The 27,865-nt window shown below is 38.2% G+C and overlaps 1 protein-coding gene and 1 non-coding gene across 3 annotated transcripts; both read left to right on the top strand.

Annotated features, from left to right (window-relative positions):
* Positions 1-27,049, top strand: KPNA4 (karyopherin subunit alpha 4). Of its 2 annotated transcripts, none has more exons than XM_052803003.1 (17): positions 1-194; positions 8,062-8,106; positions 8,940-9,029; positions 9,116-9,145; positions 9,232-9,284; positions 11,616-11,711; positions 11,838-11,923; positions 14,820-14,906; positions 16,029-16,198; positions 16,289-16,333; positions 17,707-17,838; positions 18,335-18,463; positions 20,110-20,214; positions 21,857-21,928; positions 22,621-22,783; positions 23,919-24,013; positions 25,134-27,049. In XM_052803003.1, exons 1-17 carry the CDS (start codon positions 126-128, stop codon positions 25,230-25,232), a joined length of 1,566 nt encoding a protein of 521 aa, XP_052658963.1. In that variant the 5' UTR covers positions 1-125; the 3' UTR covers positions 25,233-27,049. The 2 variants fall into 2 exon arrangements, with proteins under 2 accessions (XP_052658963.1, XP_052658962.1); XM_052803002.1 differs by lacking the exon at positions 1-194 and adding an exon at positions 1,647-1,760.
* Positions 18,796-19,112, top strand: LOC128149750 (small Cajal body-specific RNA 7). Its single transcript, XR_008237815.1, has one exon. It is a non-coding gene; the product is annotated as a small Cajal body-specific RNA 7 (non-coding RNA).
* Positions 27,050-27,865: the final 816 nt, after the last annotated feature.

The raw sequence follows: 27,865 nt of genomic DNA on the forward strand, positions 1-27,865 counted from the left end.
AGGGGGATCCCGGCGGGCTCGGGCAGGGGCACAGGCCCGGGAGCGAGGCGGAGGAGCCGGCGCCCCGTCCCGTTTCCCCCCCCCCCCCCCCCCTTCCCCCGTCCCCCTTTCCCCTTCTCCCCGCCATGGCCGACAGCGAGAAACTGGACAACCAGCGGCTGAAGAACTTCAAGAACAAAGGCCGCGACCTGGAGGTAACCGCCGCGGCGCCTTGCGGGAGGGGCCGGCCGGTCATGGCGGCGGGCGGGCGGGAGGGGGGTGGGGGGGGGGAACCGCCGCCCGTGTGGCGTCTTTTCCTAATCCGCCGGCGAGGGGGCCCGCGGCGGGGCCGCGGCCTGCGCTGCCCGCCCCGCCGAGAGGCGGGAGCGTCGCTCCCCGCCGCCCAGGCGAGGGAAGGGAAGGAAGGGAAAGGAAGAAGGAGAAGGGGAGGCCGGGCGCGGCCGGGCCGTTGGGCGCCGCGCGGAGGCGGGAGCGCCGCGGCTGAGGGGGGCAACGGCCGCCGCCGCCTGCCCGGCCCCCGGGGGAGGAAGAGGAGGAGGAGGAGGAGGAAGGGGGCGAGGCGGCGGCTTCACCCCCCCCCCCACTCCCCTCCCCCGCGGGGCCGGCCTGGCGTTGAGGGCGCTTATTTGGCGTAGTTCGGTGCGAGGCGTTCGCTGGGGTAGAGGGGTTGTTGGCCTGGGTGTTTTTGCCGCCTGCGACAGCGGTCCCGGTTTCGTATGGCGCTTCCCTTAAGGTCTCGGTAGCACTTAATAATCGCTCTTTGCGCTGAGCAGCCCCTAAAAGCCTGAGTCAGGGATTAGGGCCCAGTTGGGTGGTGTGCTGCGTGTCTCTGTAAGATACTCAAGTCGGTAAAGGAATTGATTGTTGCCTACCCCTTACGGTAAAGATTATTATCAAAAAACTCACTTTTTTTTTTTTAAAAAAACCAAAACAGGGCAAATATTACTATTTTACTGTTAGTTGAGTGTGGAAACAGTTGTGGCTCGTAGTATAGAGCCTGTAAACTTTTTGGTGGCTGGATTGCCACATATGTTATTTGAGCTGTGAAGGTGCTTCCTCAACGCAGCAGAAGAGATAATGAACTTAGGGTTTCCTTAGTAAATATTCAAATTTTAAAATTAGGTATCAATCCTCACCCATGAACGCTTGGCCAGGAATGTCGATTGGCTAAACCTGTGCATCGTAATATTGTCAGTGTAGGATTCTCATCAAGAAATGGGTTTTGGCATTCTCATTTCTGCTTTTCGCTAGCCTCAATATGTATCCCTGTGAGGAGCACAGCAAGTCTAGTCCTTCACGTGAAGACAATTGTTCAGTATTTCTTTTTCAGAAGTAAAAGATGCGTTTATGTTGCTGTCGTTCATTAAAACATCTACCAAGTTTCCCATTTGGGTAATTCAGAAGTCAATAACACCTTGATTTTTAACTTGCCCAAGTATATTGATAAAACAGTTTATTATTTGGTTATGTACAAAGTTTGGTGATGCCAAAAATGTTGGAAGTGGGAATAATTACTGCAATGATTGCTCTGTTTGCTAATAGGGTTGTTAGCTTTTTTAGTAACTACTTGCCTTGGATGTTAATTTGTTTTTCTATAAATTGTTTTGTTATCGAAAAGACAACCATGCAAGAAAGGCATCTTTAGGAAGGCGCACAGTAAAATGTTTGCTTTCATAGTAGGAAATGAAATTAATGGGAAAATACAGGTTGGAATTCATCTGCGTTTTCTCTCTTTTGGTGCCTGCGTACTGAGTTTTAAGGTAAGTCAGCTAAAGCAGGGAAGGTGCAAGATGAACACATGCAAGTAAAAAGAACACGTGTGTGTATCAGGAAGCAGGTAACCTCTTCAGTTTTTTTTGAACTTGCTGATACATTTAAATGGCCTTCTACACAGTGAAAAAAACACTGTTAGGCCATGTTAAATTTTAGATATTGACATCTATCCAACAAATCCTGGAACATATGCTTGGTACCTAAAATAACTACCGTGGATGGCTATTTTTTATACAATAGCTGAGGCTTATGGCTATCATTCTTGCTTATTAACTGCTTACACATCACATTTTCATTAGTGTGAGAGATGTTGGTAATGTCCACTTATAGCTGAGTATCCTATGGTAGCAACAGTTGCTAATGAGTATTCAGTTAGTTCATAACACCTGTGTTCCTGTGCTGCTTTTAGCAGAAAGATGTCTGTTTACTTCACATAGGAAGCCAACATTTGATCTTTATCTCTTCCCCTCCTCCTGCCTCCTTCACTCCTCCCCCTTTTTATCTCAGCTGAAATTGTGCATTTAGCCGTTGGTTTCTTTCACAAAACTGTGATCTTTTTTCTTTTCCATGACAGTTTACCTCCATTTGCCATCAGCAAACAAATAAGCACTCATTCTAGGTTTGGCGAATCCCAAATCAATAGATACTTCTAGAGGCTATGAAGGGGTTGCCATGTTGCAAATTACAAACTTTTTAAAAATGATATGTGTTGGTCAGATCAGTCTATTGACAGTTATATTGCTAGCAGTTGCTGTCACATTGTACTTACCTTCCAGGTCTTGCGTCTTCACAGAAGGATATTGTATATCTTACAAAAGACAGGGAATTTCCTGCGTTTTGTCTCCCTAAAGTGCTAAGCGTATGTTTAGCTTTTTGGATACTTAATGAGTTGAACTTTCATTTTCCAGTCCACATCAGTGTGCTTCTAAAAATACAAAACCTGGCCTTGAAAAAGGAAAAAGAGAAAAAACAAAACACACACACCTGTTTTACATAAGATGCTTAGCAAAATTCCTTCATATGCTTAAGCATTGGGTAAACATGCATGCATGGACATGTTATGTTGTAAACAATTGCTGCCATGTGTTTTAAGATGACAGATTGGTGGTGACACTGGGAATAGAGGGATTCATTGTGACCAGAAATACAAAATACTTCCTCATCCTTTTTTCTTATTTATAGTACTGCTCAAAGAAAATACTCAATACAATAAACTAATACCAGAAGAGTTTGTGCTGTGAGAGCAATAATTTGTAGCTAATACTAAGGCATTATCTCTAGTTAGTGTTTTAGATTTCTAGTCCAGTATGTGCAGCATTCTGTTAAGGTCTTCCAAGATTTAAGAGTTGTTAGAGCTGGGGGGGTGGAATTAGTATTGTTACAGCACAAAAAGGAGCTAGCCTTACAGAACTGCAGTAGTGGTCACTTTTTTTTTTTAACATCCAAAACCAAAATCTTAGTTAAACAAGAGCTTATTTGGCCTCTTATACAAAATTACGCAAATGCTCATCTACTAGGAAAGCTAGTTAAGGTAACTTTGTTTCATCTTGTGTCTTCAATGAGGAACAGGTTTTCCTTGGGCTTTTTTTTTTCTTGAATAAGAAAGGATGAGCTGTTTTTTCTGTTTAATTGTGGGTATGGCTGCGATGATACCCAATTTTCTTTCCAACGTTTGTTTTTAATTGTAGTACCGTAGACCTTGGAATCAAATATTAGATCTTTAGTATACAAAGGCCAGGATAAGTGCAAATTGTTCATTGTGTCTGCAGTAGGTGTAGTTTTATGAACAGTTTGGTTTTGAGTAGTTGCTGTTTAGTACTGCATGTTAGAGGTCTTGAGTATAGCCTTGCTTCTGGGAAGGTTTGAAGAGAAGGTTTGGGGTGGGTTTTTTGTTTGCTTTGTTTTGTTTACCAGGTGATTCAACATTTCATTTTCTGTTGGTGATTGTTGCCTGCTGCAGTGTTCAAATTTGGCTGACGTTTAGGTTTTTTTGAAATGAAATAAAAAATATTTCATGCATATTATTTCTTCAGAAATACTGGAAGAAACTGATGAGTTTCTGCTGGCCTTTTCTTCCTTGACTTGCCTGTGTTGCTGGGCGAGAGATTAAGGATTGCTTTAATAGTGCCAGCACAGGATAAGTGTCAAATAAATATTTCTGTTCTGTAATTGACAGACACATGATGTGAAATGATGATAATATTGTAATGCAGGGTACTTCAAAACTAATTTTGGAGCAGCCATTGAATCTAGATGTTTTAAGATCAGCAGTGTCAAGATTTTAAGAGTTGCCAATAGAGTTCACTGGACTTGTAATACTAATGATATTTGAGAACACCAAGGAAGCTTCAGGGGATTGAAGCATCGGTAGTGTTATGAGATATACTGGATATCGCAGGTAATTAGAAGCTTTTCAACCTTTTTGTGTATCCCACACAAAATAGTTTGCTTGGGATTCAAATATGGAGCAACTGAAGGAGAGCAGGAATTTCACCCACCGAGTTAGTTAAAAATAGGTTCCTTTAAGCTGACTTGTAGTTCTGTGGTGAAGCTTATGCATTTTGTCATTTAAAAAATGTACCTAGATATTTGTTTGTATAAGGCATTTTATTTGGCACGCACAACTTCTTCAGGGAAAAAACTAGAATGACAGCATGTGCAATGTCATATTGATTTTTATTTATTTATTTGTAACTGAGAGTCCCATTGTAATTCTGAAGGGGGAACAGTTGCTGAGATGCATTTTCTGGTGGTATCTTGTAGAGATTGTGTTGGCTTTAAAATCCCATGGCATTTTTATCAGTGATGTTGAGAGGAGACTTTATTGTTCCAGTTTGCAAATGAGCTATGGTTAGTATAGGAGGGAAATAACTGTTAGAGGAGGGCCTAAATCACTTGATTAAACTGAATGTGAAGAGTATGGGTTTTTACCAAATCCAAATATGAACGTGCATGTATCTCTGAAGGGTTATTTCCTTGTTTTGTAGTTCAGTGCCTTTTATACCTGTGAAAGACAAGACGAAGTTTCTTAGTCATTGCTGTGGTCGCTGCACTGGATGTTCTGGGTTGTAGACTAGTCTTCTCCAACTGTGGTCTGCAAACTGGGTGCTTTCTCAGTAGCTAGTCTAGTGAGTAAGCAGTTTGTGCACAAGGCTGTAGTAAGTGGGGTTTTAAAAAGAAAATAATTGAAAATGCCACCCAGTTCACGAAGGGTTTTGGGGTTAAATCGTGGTGTGTGTTTCCGCACGTACACCCCCCCCTTTGTCTTTTTTTTGGTTTGTTTGGTTTGTTTGTGTTTTGAATCGTAGACCAGACTAGTGCTAGTGTGGTGTAGCAACTTCCTAGGAAGGAAAGGTGGCTCAAGCAGCTCTGCTTTAAAGCAACTGTTGCCTTTGCAGTTCCACAACAGAAACAGTGTGCCTTCGGATACCATTCACTAGAATGAGAGGAATAGGTAAAGTACTACCATTAGTTGCATGCTGTCAGACCTTCCTGTTGTAGGTGCATAAACAGAGCTACTTGTGAAATATTTTATAATAGCAAAAAAAAACCAAAAAAAAACCCCCAAAAAACCCCACCCCACAAAACAGTAAAGGCCAGGCTATGTGCATGACACGGTCTGAGTTTGAGAAGCAGTGGTTCAGAGAAAGAAGTGTAAGAGGGATCGGGACACATTAGCTGAGCACAAGCTCCAGGTACATGCTAGTGTACTTGGAAAGGGCTAGTAGATCTGAGCTGTTGCTGAGTGTGGAGCATAGAACACTTCTTCTGTTTCTGGCATTGTTGTGAAAAACACGAGAATGTATCAGGATCCTTCAGGCATCAGCTAACACAAGATTTTAATGATAAGCTTGAAGGGTTCAGTAATGACTAATGGTCAGAAAATAGCCCTTATGATAAAACTTAAGCTAAATATAATTGCAGAAAGGAGGATGGAGGGGTAGCAATCATAGGCTGACAGAAATAGATTTGATCATTTGATTTTTCAGCGTAGCAAATGAAGAACAGGATCCAGTGACTGAAAGAGCCACATGAATTCATGCTGAAGTGATGTGTGTTTTTAAATTGGAGCACTTTCCAATGATCATTCTGAATTCTATTTCTAGAAACTTTTAAGTTGAGATTGGTTTCCTGCTCACAGTTGTGTTAGTGCAAGCTGAGAACTGATTCAGAGAAGTCTAATGATCAAGTCAAATGTTATACAGAAGGGAGAATCTAGCTTTACAATGCCACTTGCCAAGAAACTATGATACCTAGGTTTCTGCCCTTTGAGCTGTTTTCCAAAAGACAAGACAAGTTAATCTTGAGTCTGCTTGTCATTTTAGTTTCTCCAAAATATCTTCCATTTCTAGGCTGAGGTGATGATGCTGTGAAACTCCTTGACAGAGCTAACTTCAGTTCTTATTTGTTGTGTATTTTCTCTTCCTAGGAGGAAGAACAGTGACAGGTTGACCAGTAATAACTAGTTTGTCAACTGACTACTGTTTACACAGAAAATTATTTTAGTGGAGCCCTATTTTGGTAAATTGTTCTTAAGAGTGACTTCATTGGTTGCTTGTCTTTCATGTGTAGGCTTTTGTGAGTCCAAGGTATGCAGGTCCTCTTCAGAAGCAGGCAGGAATTAAAACCAAGGGCCTGTCAGCTTATGTCTGGAGGGAGAACATCCTTCTTGTTACAGCAGAGGGGTGATGGACTTTCAGGATTTTTTTTAAGCCTGATCAACTGCATGTATGTTTTTTTTTCAAGTAAAGAAACTTCTAAATGACACGTCTGAGGCTTTTTTTCTTGGAGTATTTGTTTTGGTCCCACTCACTTCTCCCTATATCTGTCATACACACACATGCACGCATATGTGCTTGGCCTGAAGGTGTGTTACCACCTGAGTCTGAATACATTTCTTTTTGGGCTCACTAGTAATTGTAACTATTACTTTTTAATATCCTTTACAGCTTAATGTCCCTTTATAGTTGGTGTTCTAGCAATTCAGTCTTCTACTCCTTGAAAATGTACATTGGGTCTTGCTCTTGGTTTGCAACAGCTTTTCTGTGAGCAGTAATGTCATTGTTGAAGTCTGGCAGGAATAATCCTTGCAGTACAGCTTTTTGATAGGTATGCTTATTTTGTTAGGTTGCAGTAACAGTTGTGGATTGGGAAGGCGTTAACAGTCTTGTGAGATCATCAGGGGCTTGGTACAATTCTGCAACCTTATTATCAGAGATTTTCCTAATTTTATTTTCTTCTTGAAAATGCTGGGTTAGTAGACTTTGGAGAAACTACACTGAGCACTACATTACAAGCAGAGAGCAAGAGCCTGTAGTAGATAAGTCAGTTGTAAAGTTGCAGCATCTTTCCGAAGCCTCTAAACGGTGGGTGGTATCCAGTAGTGTATCAGCTTCTCTGAGAAGGCAACAGCACTTTGAGCACAGATAAATGACTATTGAGTGCTTCTTGCCTTCAGCTCTGTTCTTCAGAGTTGCCATTCATCATTCAGGTGGGATGTGTCTTCGCTGGCGAATCCTAGCCTACACTTTCCTGGGTTCAAATTATGTAATGCTAATGGGCAGTCCGGACTTCAGCCTCTGTTTTTCAGTGTAGCTGTATGGTGACAGTTACCTCTTAGTAATGGGTTGTGCTCCTTCCTGGTTTCTGGCTAATCGGCCGGTCTGGGTAGTGTAGCTCAGGCAGCCAAGTGTCTCTGCCTGAGGAATCGCCTGATTCCCCTGCTACTCTGAGGAAGTAAGAGATGCGAGTTCTTAATTAGGTGTGTAGATAGGCAGTTGTGCTTCACTTTGATTTTACAGTTTTCAAGTTTACTGATAGGCCTTTTCATAAAAGTGGCAGTTTTGGCTGTCTTGGGGTTTTTGACTTGTGCTCTCTCTATGCGTGTATGTTAAAAACCCTTGAATGAAGAAAATGTTATAAATGTTGGGCAAACTCAGTATGCTGTTAGTTTGCCATGGTGTTTGTAATGCTTTTGGTGGTGCTGTTTTATGCACAACTCCTTTCAGCGTTGCCCTTTAAGTGACACTTGTTTATTCCCTGATTCCCTATAACCTCTTTTCTTCAACATGAATACCTAGGAGACTCTGGTTTACTCTGAAATAGTGTAGGCAGAAATAATAATTATCTCCACTTCTTGTTGGATTTCTACTTTTATAATGAAAATTAAATCCTGTGTGTACAATTACTGTTTAAAGTGTATGAACTTAAAAATAGTAGTGCGAGAACTTTTTAAATTACTTGGTCTAGATTCAGAACATAACGTACTTTGATCTTGATTCTTTTCAGACTATGAGAAGACAAAGAAATGAAGTTGTTGTGGAGTTGAGAAAGGTGAGATGACCTAGCTTTCTTCTTACCAAATGGGATTTGGCTATGTTGGTATTTCGGTAAAATTTAAGAGTTTGTGTGCTCTTCTGTAGTCCACCAAGAAAGACTATTGTTAAACTATCTATTTGTCTTGACTGATTCTGTGAAGGTACTTTGGTTTAGAAGGAAGTTCTAAAAGTTACCATACCTGGTACTAGAAGTTCCATGATTTTTGCCCTGAAGAACATAATTTTATTTGTAATCTATTGAAGGGAATTCTTGCTTCTCCAGCTAGGTTTTTTAATTTTAAAAACTTATAATGAACTTATGTTTTTTCCTTTGAGAATCAGGTGTTCCTCCTAATCTATAGGAGAAGGTTATTTTCTTTCTCAAAACAGCGTAGTTCAACACACAAGTAAGAGTGGAAGAGTATATGTGTGAAGATAACGCTGTTTAGAATGGCTGGAAAACCAGTTCTTGAGAAAAGTAATCATAACTTCAATTATTTTACTTCTGGGATGAACAGAAAACTAGCCTCTGGGAATTGCCTTGTCTTGTTACAAATAATGACAAATAGGTTGTAATGTCAGTGTTGATGGATGTGTGCACACAAAACTTCCATCAACAGTAGTTACTGCTGTAAATAAAGTTGGATGGAGGATTTTTCTAGGAAGCAGTGATTTCCAAAATGTGCTTCTCTGCAACCGTTTCCAACTTAAATGTTGGAAATTTTGACAGTATCAATGAAAGCATGTTTATGATACTTGTTTAAAACAGAAGCTTCTATTCCCTTCTTAACACCCCTCACACCCCCTAAATCAAAGTTTTAAAGGTATTACATCATTTTTCTCTTTAAGAACAAAAGAGATGAGCATCTTCTAAAGAGAAGAAATGTTCCCCATGAAGATATCTGTGAAGATTCTGATATAGATGGTGACTTTAGAGTGGTAAGAATTAACTCTTGAGCGTATCTTTTTTTTATGTACTGGAAGGACATTTATAATTTCTAACTGCTTTTGTGTCTGTTTTCTAGCAAAACACTTCTTTGGAGGCAATAGTACAGGTAAAAAAACCAAACTTAATTGTTTGAACATTCTTCGTGTCATGGTGAACAAACATGTGAAAAGTCTAAATTCTTTTTCATTTTAGAATGCTTCAAGTGACAACCAGGGTATACAGTTAAGTGCTGTGCAGGCTGCAAGGTAAGAACACGCTTTTTTCAAATACACTATTTTTAGTCTTACTTTATCATGCTCTTAAATTCAGAAAATGTGTTCTAGCTTAACTAGAAAAAGTATGTCATTTACTGATCTTAAAAAAAGAAAACTTGATAAATAGAACTTTACAAAAAAAGATCAAAATACCTAGGTCTTGGAAGTAGTCAGGATTTTCATTATGTACAAATAAATACTAGGATTTATCTTAGTGCAATACTTGATGCTTCTGACAAGTAGAGTAAAATATATAATTAGCAGGACTATAAAGTCTTTAGCTTTAAGTGCAGAAAGAACTGGCATAATCCTTTTTCTAGTTTTGTCATGGATTAGGCCACTAAAGCCACTTTTTCCTTTAAGAGGAATTCTGCGTAGTTGTATTCAAGAAGTGATCCTAGTTTGAGAAAAATCCTTACGAACTTTGCTTGCATAAATTTAGTATTTAACTGCTGTTTCATCAGCTACTGGGCATTTTTTTTTCTTGTAGCAGAAAGCTACAATTTTCTATTTGTTTACTCTCTGTGGTCCAGGGAGTTGATTCAAGTGCAAGGGAAGACTTCCATATCAAGAGAAGTCAGGTGAATTGGAAGTTACTTTGACTTTTGGGAATTAATGTATTTGAAACTGATAAGGGAAAGAACAATTTCTGTGCTGATTTCCACTGGGCAACTTGTCTTCATTAAAAAGTTTCATCAGCTCAGGGTAGCGTCATGTAGAACACCCTATTTACTGCAGCTGATCTGAACCAGGTTAGACTAAAGTACACTGAATTAAGCCTGACCTAAAATTAAATGGGAATGTTCATATGGATTTCTTACTATTGTAACTATTTTTTTAAATAGAAAACTAATTTAAAATTAAAGCAGTGCAGTTTACATTATTGGAAGGGTATTAAAGTATATTTTAGAGATGAAAACAAATGCTTTTTCAGTCTTGGTTGAATCTGTGCCATCCTTTGGTCTGAAGCTGGAACAGGAGGGAAAAATTGTGCTCAAGTCTAACCCCCAAAACATAAGACTGGAATATGAGGAACAGAAAACTGATTAGAATTGTTTAAGAAGCAGCAAAACTCAAACCAAATAAAAAACCCTCAATCCCCCAAAGCCTTAAGTTTTATTTGATTCTTGTAGCAGAGTTCTCTACCTGTTTGAGCAGGTGGTTTGTGAATAGGCACTATGATTGTTTTGTCACTGAACAAAAGAACAAAAACCAGTATTAAGATTCTGTAAGTATGCTTTTGTTCCTTAATTTTTATAAGCTTGTAGAAGTAAATTGTCTTAACTTCTAAAAGGCATCTCCTTTACTTAATTGTAAGTTGAAAATGCACATCTGATTATTGCAAGAGTCTTCACATGATCTGTGTTCAGATCCTCCCTGTTGCAGTTGCTTAGTTTTCTGAGGTATTTTGTTTTGCAGTTCTGGGTTTTCTTCATCTCCTCTTTCCCCATGTTGCCCCCTTTAACACACCAGTGATATCTTTCAGGATAAAGCAGCAGTGGAAAGTTGATTTCTAGTTACTGTGTTCTGTCAAGCCTTTCACGTGTTTGCGAATAGGCTGGTATATGAAGAGATGACTGTATGTAATCTCTCTTCCCATTGCTAGTGCAAGTTTGGTGTGGCAGCCCAAGTTGTCCCCTCCAAGAAGCTTCCTTTGTTCTCCTTAATTCCTTCGTTGCAGAAAGGTGAAGCTAAAGGGATTAAAAATTGAAACAAATTTGTACGCTTCTGTTCTTTGTAGTAGTACTTTGTGAATCCTTGCTCTCTGACATTATATATCCTTAGTAAAGAAGAAACAAGTTTCTGCCTTTCCTGTTAAAACAGCCAGGATCTGTTTATCTCCCTTGTTGGGTAGAGGAGCAAGAAGCTGCAGGAGGTGTACCTGAGTAACTGGTGATTTTTGTTTTACTGACTGGTAATAAACTTAAAAAGTAGTCAGAGAAAACATGGCAACTGAAACAGGCAATGCTTCACTCTTTCAGTAGTTCAGTAATTTCAATTTTGGGGATTAGTTATTTTCAGTTAAAGTGGAGAAGACAAATCCTGCTTGGTCTCAGAGTATGAGACACTGGGGAGAAACTTTCCAGCCCAGAAGGTGGTGCAGCACTGGAACAGTTTGTCCAGGGAGGTTGTTGGATCTCTGTGCTTGGAGGTTTCTGAAACTCAGCTACAGGAAGCTGTTACTGACCTGATCTGTGTCAGCAATAATCCTGCTTTGAGCAGGAGGTTGGACTAAACAACCTCCAGAGATCCTTTCCGGTCATGACTTCTCATTCTGTGATTGGTCTGTTAAGTCTTGTGTTTTCTCCTTTTCCTAAACAGAAAGCTGCTTTCCAGTGATCGCAATCCACCAATTGACGATCTAATAAAATCAGGAATATTACCTATTTTAGTGCACTGTCTTGAAAGAGATGACAAGTGAGTATTTGTAAAACTCAAAATGTTTTAATTGTTGCAAGAATTCTTGGTCTTTAGCTAATGTGCCTATGGCATCTGATTTGAAAACTCGTGTTACAATAATTTTTTTTTTTTCTTACTTTGCAGTCCTTCTTTACAGTTTGAAGCTGCATGGGCTTTGACAAACATTGCCTCTGGAACCTCTGAACAAACACAGGCCGTAGTTCAATCTAGTAAGTCCAACAGTATTTGATCATTGATAAAGCACGCACTGTAGCTTCCACAAAAATAAGATCATCTGAATGATACTGTAAAGAGCATCTGCAGTCCTGTTCCTCTCTACCTCAAGCATGTTCACCAATCCATATGTTAGGGTTGGTCCTTTCACGCGATAGCCAGGATGGTTGAAATTGAGTTGTCAATCACAGGCACGTCGCTGAAGGACCTGCCCATGAAGTCACCTGCCAGATGTTCTACCTCTTCTCTGGCAAGCAGCATCAGTTGAAGTGCACACCTGCTTTTGTTCTTCATTTTCTCAGATTTTAAATTCAGTTGGGTTTCCTCATGGTGAGTAGTCTCTTCTGGAAACTCGCACTATTTTAGCAGAGTTGATACCTGCTGGTTTTCAGTTTTCAAACTTAAAAAAAAAAAAACCCAAACCAAACCCCCAAAACACCCCAAAGAAACCAACAGAAAACTTGAAACAAAACCAACCAACCAAAAAAAAACCCCAAACCCTAAAAAACTCCCATGGAGGAATTTCCTATCTGATTGTGAGGAGGGAGGAAAAGATGTGGACCAAGTCCAGAGGGTGACTGACATCAAACTCTCCTCCAAAATCAATTTGAAGAAAAACCACTGTCCTTCATATTTTTAGGAATCTGGAGCATGGAAAGGAATTGTTGTTGGACGTTGGAATCTGAGTTACCAAGCAAAGCAAACTTTCTTCTGTACTCTAAACATGTCCTAAGTCGAAGTAGTACTTCTGTTGGTAAAGCAGAACTAAGTAGAAAGTGTCTGCAGGCTTTTTGAATTGAGTGAATAAAACAGCAGTGCTTCTTGAGACCCACGGAATAATCAAACATACAGTAATACAAGTTTTTGTCTAAAGTTTAAGGACAAAATCCACAAAACTTACATTACGTGAGATAGCAGTAGCTTTAATGGTTGGAATTAGTGCTGTATTGCAGTGCATGCTGCTGATACCATTAAACATGCTGTGCTTCCGACAATGAAAATACACAGAATTAGGCTTGATCTTTTTGCGTGTATTCTCCCACCACAACCATCATATATTGACTTTTTAGAACTACTTGGAACTTCTATTCAATGTAGTAAGTACAGTTTCTAAGATGTGTGGTGGTGTTTTAAGTGTTGAAATGTCAATGTTTGTTACGTATGTTCCATGACTGAATTTTTCACTTCAGTGATCAAAGAAGATTGTTTATTTTTTGTTGTTAGTGCTAAGCAGTTACAGGCTTCTCTCAAACTGTATATTACTGGCTTTATATTTTGATAAAATATGTATTCCTAAGAAAGTTCTTAGCACCATCTGCTCTGTTAAATGGCTGGGTGTGTTTCAGAAATCTTTAACTGGAAAAATAGGTTAATTCTCCACAGCAGATGTGAAGGAATTTAAGGCAGGTGACTTCAGCTTAAAGGATTTTTTTTTTAATTGAATGTATGCTTTGAGATTGCTTTGGTTGCAAAATCAGTTGCCCTTTGCTTTTACAAACTCTGTGTTAAGAGCCCGTTAACTTTGATATAGCTTGGATTTGACCATTATAGTATGTATCTTTGCTAATACTTTTAACTTTCCTTTTTCCCATCCTCCTCCTCCTTCCTTTCCCAGTTGCATCCTGAGTTTTCTTTTGGAAATCTAATTAATATATACTCTGTCCCACACCTCTGATCTAGAACACTTCTTTTTATTTAAACCCAGTTTATCGATGGATTAAAGATGAGTGCCAAATACAGTAATTACTTATTTTCAGTGATAATCTCTGATTTAGCTAGGTCTGCATGTATGCACTATATTAGCCAATTTAATAGCTATAACATATGAAAGTGTGGTTTATTTCTTGTAATGATTTATTTCAATGAAAAAGGTGGTCTGTTGTAATCTTTCCAAAAGTACTTTATTAATATGCTTGCTGAGGATGTTTTTTCTGCTTGCCTACAGGCATTGTGAAATACCTTTATTTAGTAGGAAGTGAGAAATCTATTGTGATTTTCTATTTCTGTAGCAAAAAATTTTTTGCATTGAGAAAGAGTTGAACTAAAAATACTAGCCTCTCTTGAAATATGTGATCTAAAGTAAATTAGTGTTTCTTACAGACTAAACTGTCATTAGCAAATCATTTAAGCAAGCACCTTGGAGCTGGGGATAAAAAAATTAAGGATCAGTTATCTAAATATGGTGCATGGAGAATGTGTTTGAAATGTTGGCTTAGCTTTAGTTCTAAACACTGGGAGCATTCTCCCAGTTGTCTGGACCTCTGCACTAGCAATGTATACAGAACATCCCTCCGTAGTTAGCTTTCTGCATGTGCTAGGACCAGCAACCGGCACAGACTTCACCACTAGTAAAGATGTGGTGGGGGATATAGGGTACTGTAAGTCAGATTGAAACAAATTAAACCCCTGTACTTCCCTCTTACTATGTTACCAGTCAATAATGTAGATGTGTACCTACTGATTCTTGCGTTGGCCGATTTGAATGTGTGAGGTTGGTCTTAAACAGTTACTACTCTGCAGTTGGTTCTGATAGATAACTTAGCATGGAATTTCTAAATTCAATAAGTATAGCTAAATTTGGAGTCCTGACAAGCTTCAGTAAACTTGTGAGACTTAGAAGCAAATTAAATGTCAGGTTATTTTAAGAGTTGCTTTCATAATATACTGAAGTGCGGGCTCTGTAAGAAAGTGCAATGAAGGAAGAATTGTCTCAGTGTGTTTTATTTCAGTGTCATCTGGGAAGTTAGTAAAAGTTTTGACCAATACTTAACCAGGAGAAAAATTTTTCATGCAGTGCTGAAACTTTATTTAAGAGCTAATTATGTGAACTATTTTGTCTTTTGGGAGATACATTTCTTAACAATTGCATGGCGTTTTGTTTGTATCTTTCAGATGCTGTGCCACTTTTTCTGAGACTGCTGCATTCACCTCATCAAAATGTTTGTGAGCAAGCTGTGTGGGCTTTAGGAAATATCATAGGTTTGTGTTACTCCTGCCACTATAAACTTCTAAGTTTCTTTTGTTATTGAATGAATAAACTAGGTAGGATTTTGTGTGTTAGAACTTGGAGATGTTCAACTATGAGACAAAAGGCAGCTGTTAGACTGGCAGTTACCCTGTTCTTATTCCCTTATTCCTGTTCTTTCTGCTGTGTATTGACAGTGTGCACCCAAACCCACACACCCACACACTTTCTTTCCAGGTACAGGAAAAGGAATTACTGGCAAACAGACATGCAGATTGTTAAAAAAACAAACAAACAAACTGTTTTGCATTGAGTTCTGAAATTTTCCCTGAGCTTGCATACATTTTGTTGAATTCTAGATAAGTTGTGATCATCTGAGCTTTCATTTGATTTTTTCCTCTTCTTGTGCAAGCATTAGCTTTGTGGTTTACAGCCCTGACTATGTTTGTAGTGCTTGAGGACTAATTTTGGTCCTGACATACTGAGATTTCTACAATCTGATACTTTAGAAATGCTTAGTCCTTCTTAAGGAGCAAACCAACAAAATCCATAGTACTGTAACTGCCTGAAGCTGTTAGTGATATGTGTGCGGTACAATTCAGATGTTGCTTTCAAGGCAACTAGTGATACGTGGGCAGTGGCAAAAGTGTGTTTATCTTTCGGATATGAAGATGACAATATCTGTTTTCAGGCAATTTTCAACTACTCTTGAGATGTTTTAATATTGATTATAAACTTTGTGAAGGGATCTTCAGGAATACATTGGGCTATCAACTATTCTCGGTGGTTTGGCATTGCCTACCACCTGTTTCCGCTTGCCCACCACCACCTCAGCCTGTACATATGCTATAAATCATGGAACACTTTTATGTTAAGAATGTAGCTGTTTTTAATGAGTAGTTCAAAAAGAAGCAATTAGGCAGGCAGCCACAGGTCCTACTAAAGCTTTATGTAAGTGTCTCTGATAGATGTATCTATATAGATACGTATCTCTAAATAAATTTATATACGTCTTCCAAAGGCCCATGTTCTTTGCCTTTGTATGCATTTTAAATAACTGAAGTTTTAGGTATGCAGAAATCAGACTTTTTGTGAATGGCATTTTTGTCTTCATAATTCTTTGCTGTCTCAAACAGGTGATGGACCCCAGTGTAGAGATTACGTTATTAGTCTTGGAGTAGTGAAACCACTGCTGTCCTTCATCAGCCCATCTATTCCCATAACTTTCTTAAGAAATGTTACTTGGGTCATGGTCAACTTGTGCCGTCACAAAGATCCTCCTCCGCCGATGGAAACCATTCAGGAGGTGACTGAATTACTGTTCAGTGTAACTAAACTGAAGAGAAGTATCTGTCTGCCTTAAAAATAACTGTTACATGCTTCTTTTCCTCCTTAGATCCTTCCAGCGCTCTGTGTTTTAATTCACCACACAGATGTAAATGTAAGTAACACCACTTAGAGACAGTTTTGTGTTCTGGTATGGTTTTCTAGCTGAAGTACAAAGCTTGTCATAATTAACCTTTTTCTTTAAAAAAAAGAGCTGTGATGTTCACTTTCATTATGGCAAACTTATTTTGATGTCTTCAACTTTTTAAGTATCAGTTACAATTTTTGCCTGGTATTTCTCTGTATCTTTCTAAGTGCTTATTTGCGTGTACTTTCCTTACAGTTAAAAACAAAGTACAGTTTCAGTTTTATTTCTGTGAACATTCATTTACAGATAAATACAGGATTTTTTTTGACTAGCACTTAAGTATGAGGTTGTAATGAATATCAGTGTAAATGAAAGAAAAAATAGTGTCTGCTGTATATGTAAAATGTTAGCTTTAGATGTAACTTCTGAGATGTTAAATATGAACATTAGGTTATTTTAATAGTGAAGTAAATGAGTGAGACTTTACTGAAATAGATCAGCTTTTTGCCTAAACATAAGTCAAAATTGTTTAAGATTAATTCTTTGCTTCCTAGGGAAGTTGTAGCTTGGTTGTCTAAGTTGAAGGCAACAGTGCTTTACCAAAATATGTTTAAATATATTAACTAAATTCTGCATAATAATTATACTGTTTAATTTCTTCTATATAAGTAAGTGAAATTAAGTTTATTTGAATTTCTTGAAATGGCTGTATTTGTGAATCAGTCAAGAGTTGTCAGCTGAAACAATGCTCACTCAATTTTTTTTTGTAAGCTGTCACTTGAAATGTTCAGATTTACTGCTATTCAAATTGGCTTTTCTGTGTGTGAATACACACATGTATGCACACACAGAGAAGAAATTCAGTTCAACTGATGGTGCATCAGCTGCACCAGATGTTAAAAAACTTCAAAGCTTTTCTTAAATTTTGTGGGGGAGTGCCAAGAGAAAAACCTTGGTGCCATGTAATATACAGTTCATTGGTTTGAGGGTGTCAGATGCCCATCGTTTAATATTCGCTAAGGCTTTATCTTTCTTGCAGGGGTGAGTCTTTCATATCTCACATTGTCCACCAGTACTTCATGAAAAGAGCAGATGTAATTGAATTGCTTTTACTAGGATATAGTTATCCTTCAGAATTTAAGCTGTAGTTAGCAGTTTAGCTGTTTTTTTTAATCTCTGTGTATTCTTTGGAAATGGGAATTCTAGACCAGGTTGAACAGCAGTTGTATTTCAGACTTTGGTAGAGTGGAATGTATGAAGTTTGTAAAACAAAGTAGGTTTTTGCTGTATTGCGTCAATTCTGGCTTCACAATGAGAATTTTATATTTTAATTTATATTTTTTTTTAATAAGACTTGTGGTACTTTTGTACTAATTACAAATAAATGTTTTTACTGTTAGATATTGGTAGATACAGTCTGGGCACTCTCATATCTAACGGATGCTGGCAATGAACAGATCCAGATGGTGATAGACTCCGGAATAGTCCCTCATTTGGTTCCTCTTCTCAGTCATCAAGAAGTTAAAGTGCAAGTAAGTTTGGATGAATTTAAGGAAGTGTTGCTCAAAACGTAATACTAGAGAAAGTTCATTTGTCATAGAGTCATAGAATGGTTTTTGTTGGAAGGGACCTTAAAGATCCCTTAGTTCCAACCCCCTTGCCATGGGCAGGGACACCTTCCACCAGACCAGGTTGCTCAAAGCCCCGTCCAGCCTGGCCTGGAACACTTCGAGGGATGGGGCATCCTGGGCAACCTCTCTGGGCAACCTGTTCCAGTGTCTCACCACCCTCATCGTAAAACATTTCTTCCTTATGTCAAAACATTTCTTCCTTATGTCCAATCTTAATCTGCCCTCTTTCAGTTTAAAGCCATACTTCATGTTGAAGCTTAAAGAATACTTTTTCCTGTGTGGTACAGCATTTGCATAAAACCTTTTGCTTTTTTAACTGTTACTATCTGAATGTATGTGCTCAACTAGAAAAAGTCTTTGATTAAAAGAACTCTTTAAGCAAAGTGTTTTGTTTCAGACTGCTGCACTGAGAGCTGTAGGAAACATTGTCACTGGTACTGATGAACAGACACAGGTAGTTCTGAATTGTGAAGCTCTTTCACATTTTCCAGCACTTCTGACACATCCCAAAGAAAAAATTAATAAGGTAAGTAACTGCAGAGATTGCACCCGATTGATAACTTTTTTTTATATTTGGCTTAGCTGTTTTGGGTTCCACGTAAGGTAGTATGGTAGAGATTTGAGTAATTGACTACTTATGCCAGTTTATGGCAACAGCAGGAAGGGTGCTGAATGTTTTCTTGAAGTTAGCATCTGTAGAAAAATCTCTAAGGAGCTGTAAACTTTTACTTGACAAGAATGTTGTTTCCTGGTTCTTCTACTTGAGTTTTTGTGAAATTAAAGCTTTATCTTGTAATTCTGGCTGTTGACTTTAAAGTTATGATATGTGAAATGTCACTTTAATTAAACTGACTCTCTTGGAAGTGATGAAATAGAGATAATTGGATGTCTGTTTGAATGGAGTGTGTGTGATAAATGGAATTTAAACCAAGTTAAACTGGGGGTGGGGTGTGGGGAATGTGTGGTCTGTGCATGTATAGAAAAGGCTTAAAGCGGGGGCACTGATAGTGCAGTGCTGATTCCGGAGTGCATCTGAGGCATGTTGTTGAGTTCTGGGGTGCCACTTTACAACATTGCCAATGATTAAAGCCCAAAACAAGCCCACCAAGATAAGCCTAGGCATCTTAAATCTCTAACAGGTTCATTAATGAAAGTGATCCTGTGTTCTGATCCAAGAGACTCAGTCGAATGAAATGTGAGGATTCCTGACCAAAAAGTTGTCATGCCAGATAAGTAGAGAGGAGAGGGGAATTGAGAAGGAGTGATGGAGGCTTTCTAGGAAGGGAGAAATTTATCAACTGTAGGATTAAAACAAGGTGATACTCTGAATGTACTTAAAAATTTATGTGAAACTGTGTTATTTCTTGACTAATTCCTCCTTAAAAAAAGGTGTGTGAGGGGAAGCTCTCAATCCTTTTCTTTAAGATAAAAATCCAGATACAGTCTTTGGCTTAGTTCCAAATTTCAACTGTTCAGGACTGGGGGGTGGGTCTACTGGGGAAAAGCTCTCTTCTTACACACTTTCCTAGGCACCTGCTGTTGGTTATTGCTGGAAGGAGAGAGTCCTGGGCTTATGGACAGAACGATCAGAAAGGGTCATAGAACTTCACAGTATTCTTGAAAAGCAAGCATTTAAGTTATAGGTGTTGCATTTTCTTGATGATTGACACTAAGAGGAGAATCATTGTGGAGCAGGTAAAGAACATACTGTCTTCTACCACTCATGTCTGGAAAACATGATGCTGTAATGCATTTTGGAACTCACCTGGCCATCAGCTGAAAAATGCTATAGCATTCGTTCTCAGTAACAGAATCAACTATGAGTGCTCATTTGTAGCCTTGTGACTTTTTATTGTCTCCAAATAATTTTTCCTTTTAATCTGTGTGGATTTGGAATATTTGGTTGTAACTTGGTAACAAGGAAAGACTGGAGAGTCTTGTGGAGTCTTTTGAGGTGAGACTGTCTGCTGCTTTGCCTGTTGTATGTCTAGTCTACTTACTAGGAATTCAGCTACATACAATCAAACTGATACAACATTTGATTGCATTTAAGATTGGCTAGTGTATGAATTGCAGATCTAAAAATGTGCATGTATAAAATCTTGCTGGAGTGGAAATAAAATATGATATAGAATCTGAATTAGTAATTTCTCACATCCTTTTATTTTGCAGGAAGCTGTGTGGTTCCTATCTAACATCACTGCAGGAAATCAGCAGCAAGTTCAGGCAGTAATAGATGCAAACCTTGTTCCAATGATAATACATCTTCTAGATAAGGTTAGATAACAAGGATTTAACAGTTTGTTTCCTTAATTGGGGAAAGTGACATTGAATTCCTTGCTTCATGTTTTACATCATACTGTAAACGTGGGGGGCAAAGGTAAACTATACCCTTGAGTATTTTTTGTATGTTGCAAGATAAAATACATTACTGCTGATATTCTTTTGTGAAGTGCTGTGAGATGATGAGTGCCAGATGTATTGGGGAAGGGAAGCAGATCAGGGGATCTCAGGCCCTTTTAAATATCATTTAAATTCTTTTTCTCACTTTGTAAACAATGGGGATAGATTTCTTTACTCTCATTTGTGGTGTGAAGAGGTCTGGATGGGAACAGCATTGAGTTAGTTCCCAGTGTTTTGTGAAAGCTTAAGGTCTTCATCATTTTATCCCTGCATTATCTGGAAACATAAGGAAGTGCTCAACAGTGACATTTATTAACCTGTTCGTGTTACTGCATTTATGTAGTCTGAGAGTAATCCAGGTAATGATCTGTGAAACTAGATGATGGGCTGGGGTTGTACCATCTATTTTTTTAAACAAGTAAAACCGCATCAACACAAAATAGGTGGCCATAGAAAATAATTGTAGCTTTTGTGTATTCAGAGTTTTTCCCATAGAAAAGCAACACGCTGTATGGATGTATGCTTCTTTTCAGTAATAGATGAAGGTTGTTGAGATAAATGCTTTTATTACCTTTTTTTATTAAATAATAAAGTAGTTGCTCGGAAATGCTTCTTAATGCTTTTCTCACGCTTTTTCAAAAAGTCTGTCATTGCTTGTTGAATACTAGAGGTTGAATGCTAATGGGCCATCATTTGGGACTTCAAATACCTGTATTCCTTTTCAGTTGTTGGGCATTAGTGTCTTTTAAAACATTATTTTCCAAAACACGTTGTGCTCCCAAGGATCTGCCTCGTGAGAAAGAAGGGCGCCTAAAAGCATGTTTTTAAATGGGAACAGTACAACGTTTCTATCTTTCAAACATTTTCTACTTTTTGCTTTATTCATTACTTGATTTTTCTTCCCTGAAGTGTGGAAGGAGGCCAGAAATACCAACCTTATGATGTGTTCAGCTGTGACAAAGATGCAGTATCTTGCTTCAGTGTAGAGGCTGGGCTTGAGACTGAAGAAATACTTGTCTTTTCCCCTAAGTAACATATAGCTGTTCACAAATATTCCGTTAACTGCCAATGTATTGATCGCTGAGAAGAGAATTGGAGACCTTTCTCTCTAAATTTAGTAAGCAGACTTGAGTTGACTAACTTTGGAGGCAGACACAGTTACAGTATGTACAGTGGTTTATCAAAATTGACACTTACTCCTTATCTCACACTGTAATATATGACAGCTGTTGATAAGGAATGTGAGAGAGTGGAGTACTACAGTTTTTACTTACTTTGCAAACAAATTTCCCTTCCTCTGGTAGATCGATTTTTAAAAACATGGTTGCAGGGAAGGGATGAACAATCTGTGAGTAGATTCAAACATCTACAGGATTTGTTAGTTACTTTCCCTACTTAGTAAAAACTGATACAGTGATACCATGCAGAATGGACTGTAACAAATACAAGCTTTTACTGGAATACTACTTAACATAAAAACTGGAATGATTATTTCTATTTATGGTTGCATTTTTAGGGTGACTTTGGTACTCAGAAAGAAGCTGCTTGGGCAATAAGCAACTTGACGATCAGCGGAAGAAAAGACCAAGTGAGTAAAACCTTAAGAAAAGGTCTGTTAACTAACATGGGTGCATTTGAGAGTACATCAGCTGATTTGTTTAGACTACTTCTGTGCCAGGATTATGAATGTATTCCTCTCCTGTTCAGTAACTCTTCCCTTTTCCACAAGGGATTTAAGAGTAAACTTCCGTTGTTGTTTGTGGAATGACCTGAAATTAGGAGTGTCAGTGGGGATTTGGATGGAAACTCTTCTGTTAGGATGGCCTAGTAGCTATGAATGACTGTGTTCAGGCTCTGATGAGATTCTTGGTCATTCAACATCTCTCTATCTTTCTACTTCTATTTCCCTACGGATAAGAGTGTGATAATTATAAGGATAGTAGCCATTGAGTAGAAATAGACTAGTTTCTTGTAAGCCCAGAATATTAGATTGGGCGTAGGCTTGGGGTGGTGGTGTAATTCCTCAAAGATGAGGTTGAAACTCCTTGTCCAATACTGAAAAATTCACAGTATCTACTACTTGTGTGTTCTAGTCTTGAAATATATTTGTAACATAATACATAAATGTTACCTTTTAATGCTTTAAAAGAAGCATTTCTGAAAGTGACTGGTACAGAATACTCTGTTGGGTAACTCTGAGTACTTTGACTTCATTAAACTTGTTTGTGTGTGTGCTTTTGTCACACTCCTGATTTAACTGTTTGCTTTTTTTCCCCTTAGGTGGCATACTTAATTCAACAAAATGTAATTCCTCCCTTTTGCAATTTGCTGACAGTAAAAGATGCGCAAGTTGTGCAAGTGGTTCTGGATGGACTAAGTAATATATTAAAAATGGCTGAAGATGAAGCGGAAACCATAGCCAATCTTATAGAAGAGTGTGGAGGTATGATGCTTAATATTTTGCTACTGTTTTTTCAGAAATTGATGGTTTGGCTTCTTAACCACATGTGTATGCTGTTGGCTTTATTGTGTGTTGGCATAGATGCTTTAAGCTAACCTTTTTTTGAAGTGACCTTTTTATGCCTATCAGGTGAATATACTTGGCTTTTCCTAACTGATTAAGTTCATGATCAAGTAAAATGTGGAGGAGCTTGGATAATGGCAATAAAGTTTATTAGGTGCCAATTTTGTAACAGTCTGGTGTACTTGACAAATTAGTTTCTGTTAATGTAGGGATGATATGCTTACCTTAATCATGCACAAGTCATGTCCAGGTGAAATGTGGAGGGGGAGCAAATTCTACACGCAACAGTTGCAGAAATATGATAGCTTTAATTTCCTAATAGCTTTCAGACTTTTTCTATATTTGTTGCTATTTAAATTGACTGAAATTCTTCAAGGATAAAATAACAGTGATATTAAATTTGGGCACAGGTAAAAAAACTGGCATTTTGTTAACATAGAGTTGAATAGTCTTTAAAATACAAAATCTTGAGGGAAGCAGGGAAAGCTTAATTGATTGGTGATGGTGAGGGAGGTTGAGAAAAGAGGTGTTCATGCCTAAAGCTTTGCTTGTCAGAACTTCAAATATATTTATATGCCTGCATGCTCTACTCATGTCTTCCAATATTGTACTGGAGCTACTTGCTATATAATCAAGCTGTAGGTCAGTAAGTGATGGCATGTGTGCCACCAACAGTATGTGGATTTGGAATGTCATAGCTTGGGGCTATCAGAGCAGGTGCTGAAAAGAGGTTTTTGTGAAAAGGGAGTATGTCCTAGTGCTTGGCCCTCACCATATTTCCATAGATTAGTTTAACCAGGGAAGTGCTATCATTGCTGGAATTGACTTTTTTTTTTTGGTCATGGTGTATGTATTCCTCAATCTCTATGTTTCCTCAAATCTCTAAGAAGCTTTTATGCTTTCAGTATGTCAAGTGATGTTAACAGCATCTTATTCATAGTCACTCTATTCCTAGATTTGGTTTTAATTACTTTGTTCGATGAGGCCTTAAGGAGAGAGAGGTTGTTTTGCCTGAACTTAGTAGTTTATTACATTTCTTGTATATTTATTGCAGGCCTGGAGAAAATTGAACAGCTACAAAATCACGAAAATGAAGACATCTACAAACTGGCTTATGAGATCATTGATCAGTTCTTCTCTTCAGATGATGTAAGTGTGTAATAGCTCTGCAATCTGCTTTTGTAATTGTCCGTTGATATTTATAAATATGGTTCAAGATAAAGGCAACAGCTCTAAAGCCTGCTCTGTGACATTTGTTTTGTTCTTCACTGAAGAATGAGCCCTTTTTTGAACCTGTTGCATTTCTTGTCATTCTCCATGATGAAGTATCTAAAGGTCTGATGGCTAATTTAAGACTCGCCTCTAGGGAATAAAATACTAGGCTTTGAATAGTTCTTTTAACTGTCAGCTTCTGACTAAGCTTGACATTTTAGATTTGATAAGCTCCCTGCTGACCTGAGTACTGAATCTGAGATTCTGCTTCTTAAAAAAAAAAACCTATTTTGAATATTTTAGTAATTTCAGAGGTAAGATGTGCTGATCAAGAATGTTGTTCTCAGATTAAACATGTAACGTAAATCAAAGGAAGGCTGTAGATTTGTATGCACTTTAAATCATAAACATTAATTGCATGTAAAGGAAATGCAATCATGTCAGTGTGTGTCACAAAGTGAGAGGGTTTTCTATTTGGCTGGAGAACCTTTGGGAGCAGATTACTGCAAAAATGGTAGAGCTCAGTTGCATTCATGCCCTACTGTCTGCACTGAAGTTTATTTTGTGCTAGAGTTTAACTTTTATATGAACAATAAGACATAAGTCTTGTTTAGTAACTCAGACTTTGCATATACACCAGGACTTGGAATTTAATCTAGTGTCAATGTGGTAACCTGTATACTACCTATTAAAACAGAAACTGCAGTTTTGGCTTAATCCTTACATGATTTAATGGTATTGGTCTTCTCTTAAGAACTGTGACAGTTTATAAGCTGGCAATAAGGATGATGCATGACTGACAGAATGCTTTCCAGGAGTGAGAACTGCATAAATGAGAGAGACTATTGGGTGCCATGTAGCCTACGTACTAAATACAAGCTAAACGATTTTGGCCTAAATTACTTTGTCATTATAACACTCTTACTGAATTCGGGAGAAGAATGGTGAGACTTGATGCGAGGAAGTAGATTAGGTGAAGAGGTAGATGCTCTTTAGGATTGTCCAGCTCCTTTTTAGTCTTTCTGTTCCTACTCATGATGTTCTCGTTCTGTTACAGATTGATGAAGATCCTAGCCTTGTTCCAGAAGCAATACAAGGCGGAACATTTGGTTTCAATTCATCTGCCAATGTACCAGCAGAAGGGTTCCAGTTTTAGAGTGGTATTTTGGAAGTTAGGTACAATGCAGCACTGAATAAAAAAAAGGTTTGATCCATCAATCTTGGCTCATGGGATCCGCTGCTGCATTAAATCGGGAAAGAAAATGTGAAGATTTCATTTGGAATCACAGAAAAGCCCAAATGAAGTCAAGATGGCGAGTGGGTGCGAGTGAGAATGAGTGGCAAAATGTAATGAAAAACTTCACACTGAATGCTTATTTAGATTGTTCAAAGAAAAAGGGCTACAGGTCAAAGATCTTCAGTGCCTGAGAAGGAACAATGACTTACTAGAGCAATTGGGGGGAAATGCAGTACTATCATCATCAAGCCTTGTAAGCATAAGAGAATAGGATGCCCATATAAGTCCAAGGAGAATGAGCCCAGGCCTTGCTATGAAGCACCGTGTGAATGGACAACATTGAATGAATGTCTGGACTCGATGCTGTGGAGCCAGGCTCATGTTTCAAATACGGGGCTCTTCAGTCCTGAAGCAGGCTCCTAGTCCTGGAGTGGCGTGTGTACGAGAGTATGGTTGTGATGCTGTATGTGAACGCATGCAAGCTTGATTTGCCTTCAGGGGGCTGATAATAAACCTAGTAAATCATCAAAATGAGTTCATAAGTGTTAACTTACACTGGACACAAAAACAAAGACCGGTTTAGCAGCAGACTCTGGTTTACTCCTGCAGCCTGTGTTTCTTTTTTGGTTGGGTTTTTTTTTTTTTCCCCCTCTTATTTTTCTTTTAGTTATTTTTCTTTCCTGTATGGCTTATTAGTTGTTTGTAAAGTCAGAATTTCAGGAAGGCTTCCCTGTGCATTTGCACCAGATGAATGTTTGATGTTATGAAAAGCTTTCCATATCATCAAAACTAATTTGTAGATTTTTGCATGAAAAAATCATACATTTCCCTTCAAATAGACTGTGTTGCAGTACACAAGTTGCCATAATAGTAGAAAGCAGTAAAATGTGGTAATAAAATCTCATCCTTTTCATTTTCAAAGATAACATGAAGACCTTTGCATGTGGTAATCTACAGCATAGTTAATTTTTAGATTTTGTTGAGTCCTGTAACCAAATGTTTCCGTTGTGGTAGAATACCGTGCTGTGTTTCAATGTTACTTGTTTTCAAACTTTGTTTTCTATGAAAATGATATGGAAACTTCTAAAAATGAAATTTGGTGCATATGTACTGCCGAATAAAGACCGAAAAAGAGGTGTGAATAGATGTACAAATCAAGTCATGGTTTGAACACCTTTAATATGCCTAATCCAATTGTTTTAGACTCTTTTTATCTTAGATGTAGGCAGCCATGAACAATCTATTTTGAGCCACTTTAGAGAGAAAACTTTGTATTTTTAAAACTTGCACAAAAAGGATGCAAGTGTTTTTATAATTGGAGTAATGCCTCAGTTTTGAGGTTCTGCACACTAAATTAAAGGTGACATTACAAATTTGTACAAAATGAACTCTTTATAAGGTGGCTCATTGTAGGAAATGCTGTGCCTTCCCCTTTGAGCACAAGTGTTGCATGAACAACAGTTTGCTATAATAAAACATACCAGATTAGCCACCATTAGCATCTATATCTACCTTGTGTTTTAAAATCAACTGGTAATTCTGAAACACTGTAGAATGGATAAAGATTATTTTGTGATCATAACTCTTTGTTGGACTAGAGTATTTTTGCAGCATTCCTTGTCATCAGAAACATGGTTAAAGTTTAAAACTAGAAGCAGCGGAAACTAGCTTGTGAAATTTATCCAAGTAGAGTGCAGGCTAGGCTGTCTTGGGGAAATAAACATTAAAACTTGCAACAGTGTTGTATTTGGTGTGTCTTTGTATATACACTCCAGTTTTCATCAAAAGGTGCAGAAGATGGTTTGAAGTTAGTTACATTGACATTTCTGAATCTCTTTTGTCGGAGTGTTTTTTTTTAACCTGCCCAATGTCAGTGTGTTGTGTGGTATGTTATGTAGGCTCGAGGTAAATATTTCTTAATATTTATACCAAAATAGTTAACTAACTTACCTAATTACATAGTATGTATTCACTAAATAAATTAGGGCTGTTTTCATGTAAAACGTAGGGAACCCTGAGAGGAGGTAAAACGTGTAAACTGGTGTTTTTAAGGAAGGTGCAATGCCGTAAGTAAAATTATACTTCCTACTAACTTCACGCTAGAATATCTTTGTGATATGTGAAGGATGTACTGTAGAAAATTGCTTTATTGTGAGAATCCTTTCTTGTTAGGGGTAAGAGGAGAACAGATGTTTGTAGCAACTTTTATGGTTGCAAAACAAAAAAAAGACCAAAAACCCAAAACACTGTGGCAAGGTCTGCATTTACTGCCAGTAAATGCCTCTTCTTGGCACTTCCCTGATGTGATATACTTACAGAGAATTACCTTAATCCAGTGCTGCGCTAGGTGCAGCCTGTACTTTCTTAGATGGTCAGTGGTGGTGCTTTGTTGGTTTGGGGGTTTGGTAGGGTTTTTTTTAAGTGGAAAATTCTCTTCACCTGCTTCACAGCAGATCCTGTCGTGATTCTGTTAGCTTACCAAAATACAGAAAGTTTAAACATTTCAGCATCCACAGGGTGGCAGTACTCCGAGTTCTGCAGGAGCAAAACCG

The sequence above is a fragment of the Harpia harpyja genome, chromosome 12 (genome assembly GCF_026419915.1).
Source record: "Harpia harpyja isolate bHarHar1 chromosome 12, bHarHar1 primary haplotype, whole genome shotgun sequence".
NCBI classification, from domain to species: Eukaryota; Metazoa; Chordata; class Aves; order Accipitriformes; family Accipitridae; genus Harpia; species Harpia harpyja.

Bases quoted from the DNA above. Each gene is read 5' to 3' on its own strand.
- KPNA4 (XM_052803002.1), top strand. From the start codon at position 1,662: ATGTTTGCTTTCATAGTAGGAAATGAAATTAATGGGAAAATACAGGTT. The intron at 18,464-20,109 runs GTAAGTAACTGC...TTTATTTTGCAG, and splicing joins CCAAAGAAAAAATTAATAAG to GAAGCTGTGTGGTTCCTATC. The intron at 22,784-23,918 runs GTATGATGCTTA...TATTTATTGCAG, and splicing joins TCTTATAGAAGAGTGTGGAG to GCCTGGAGAAAATTGAACAG.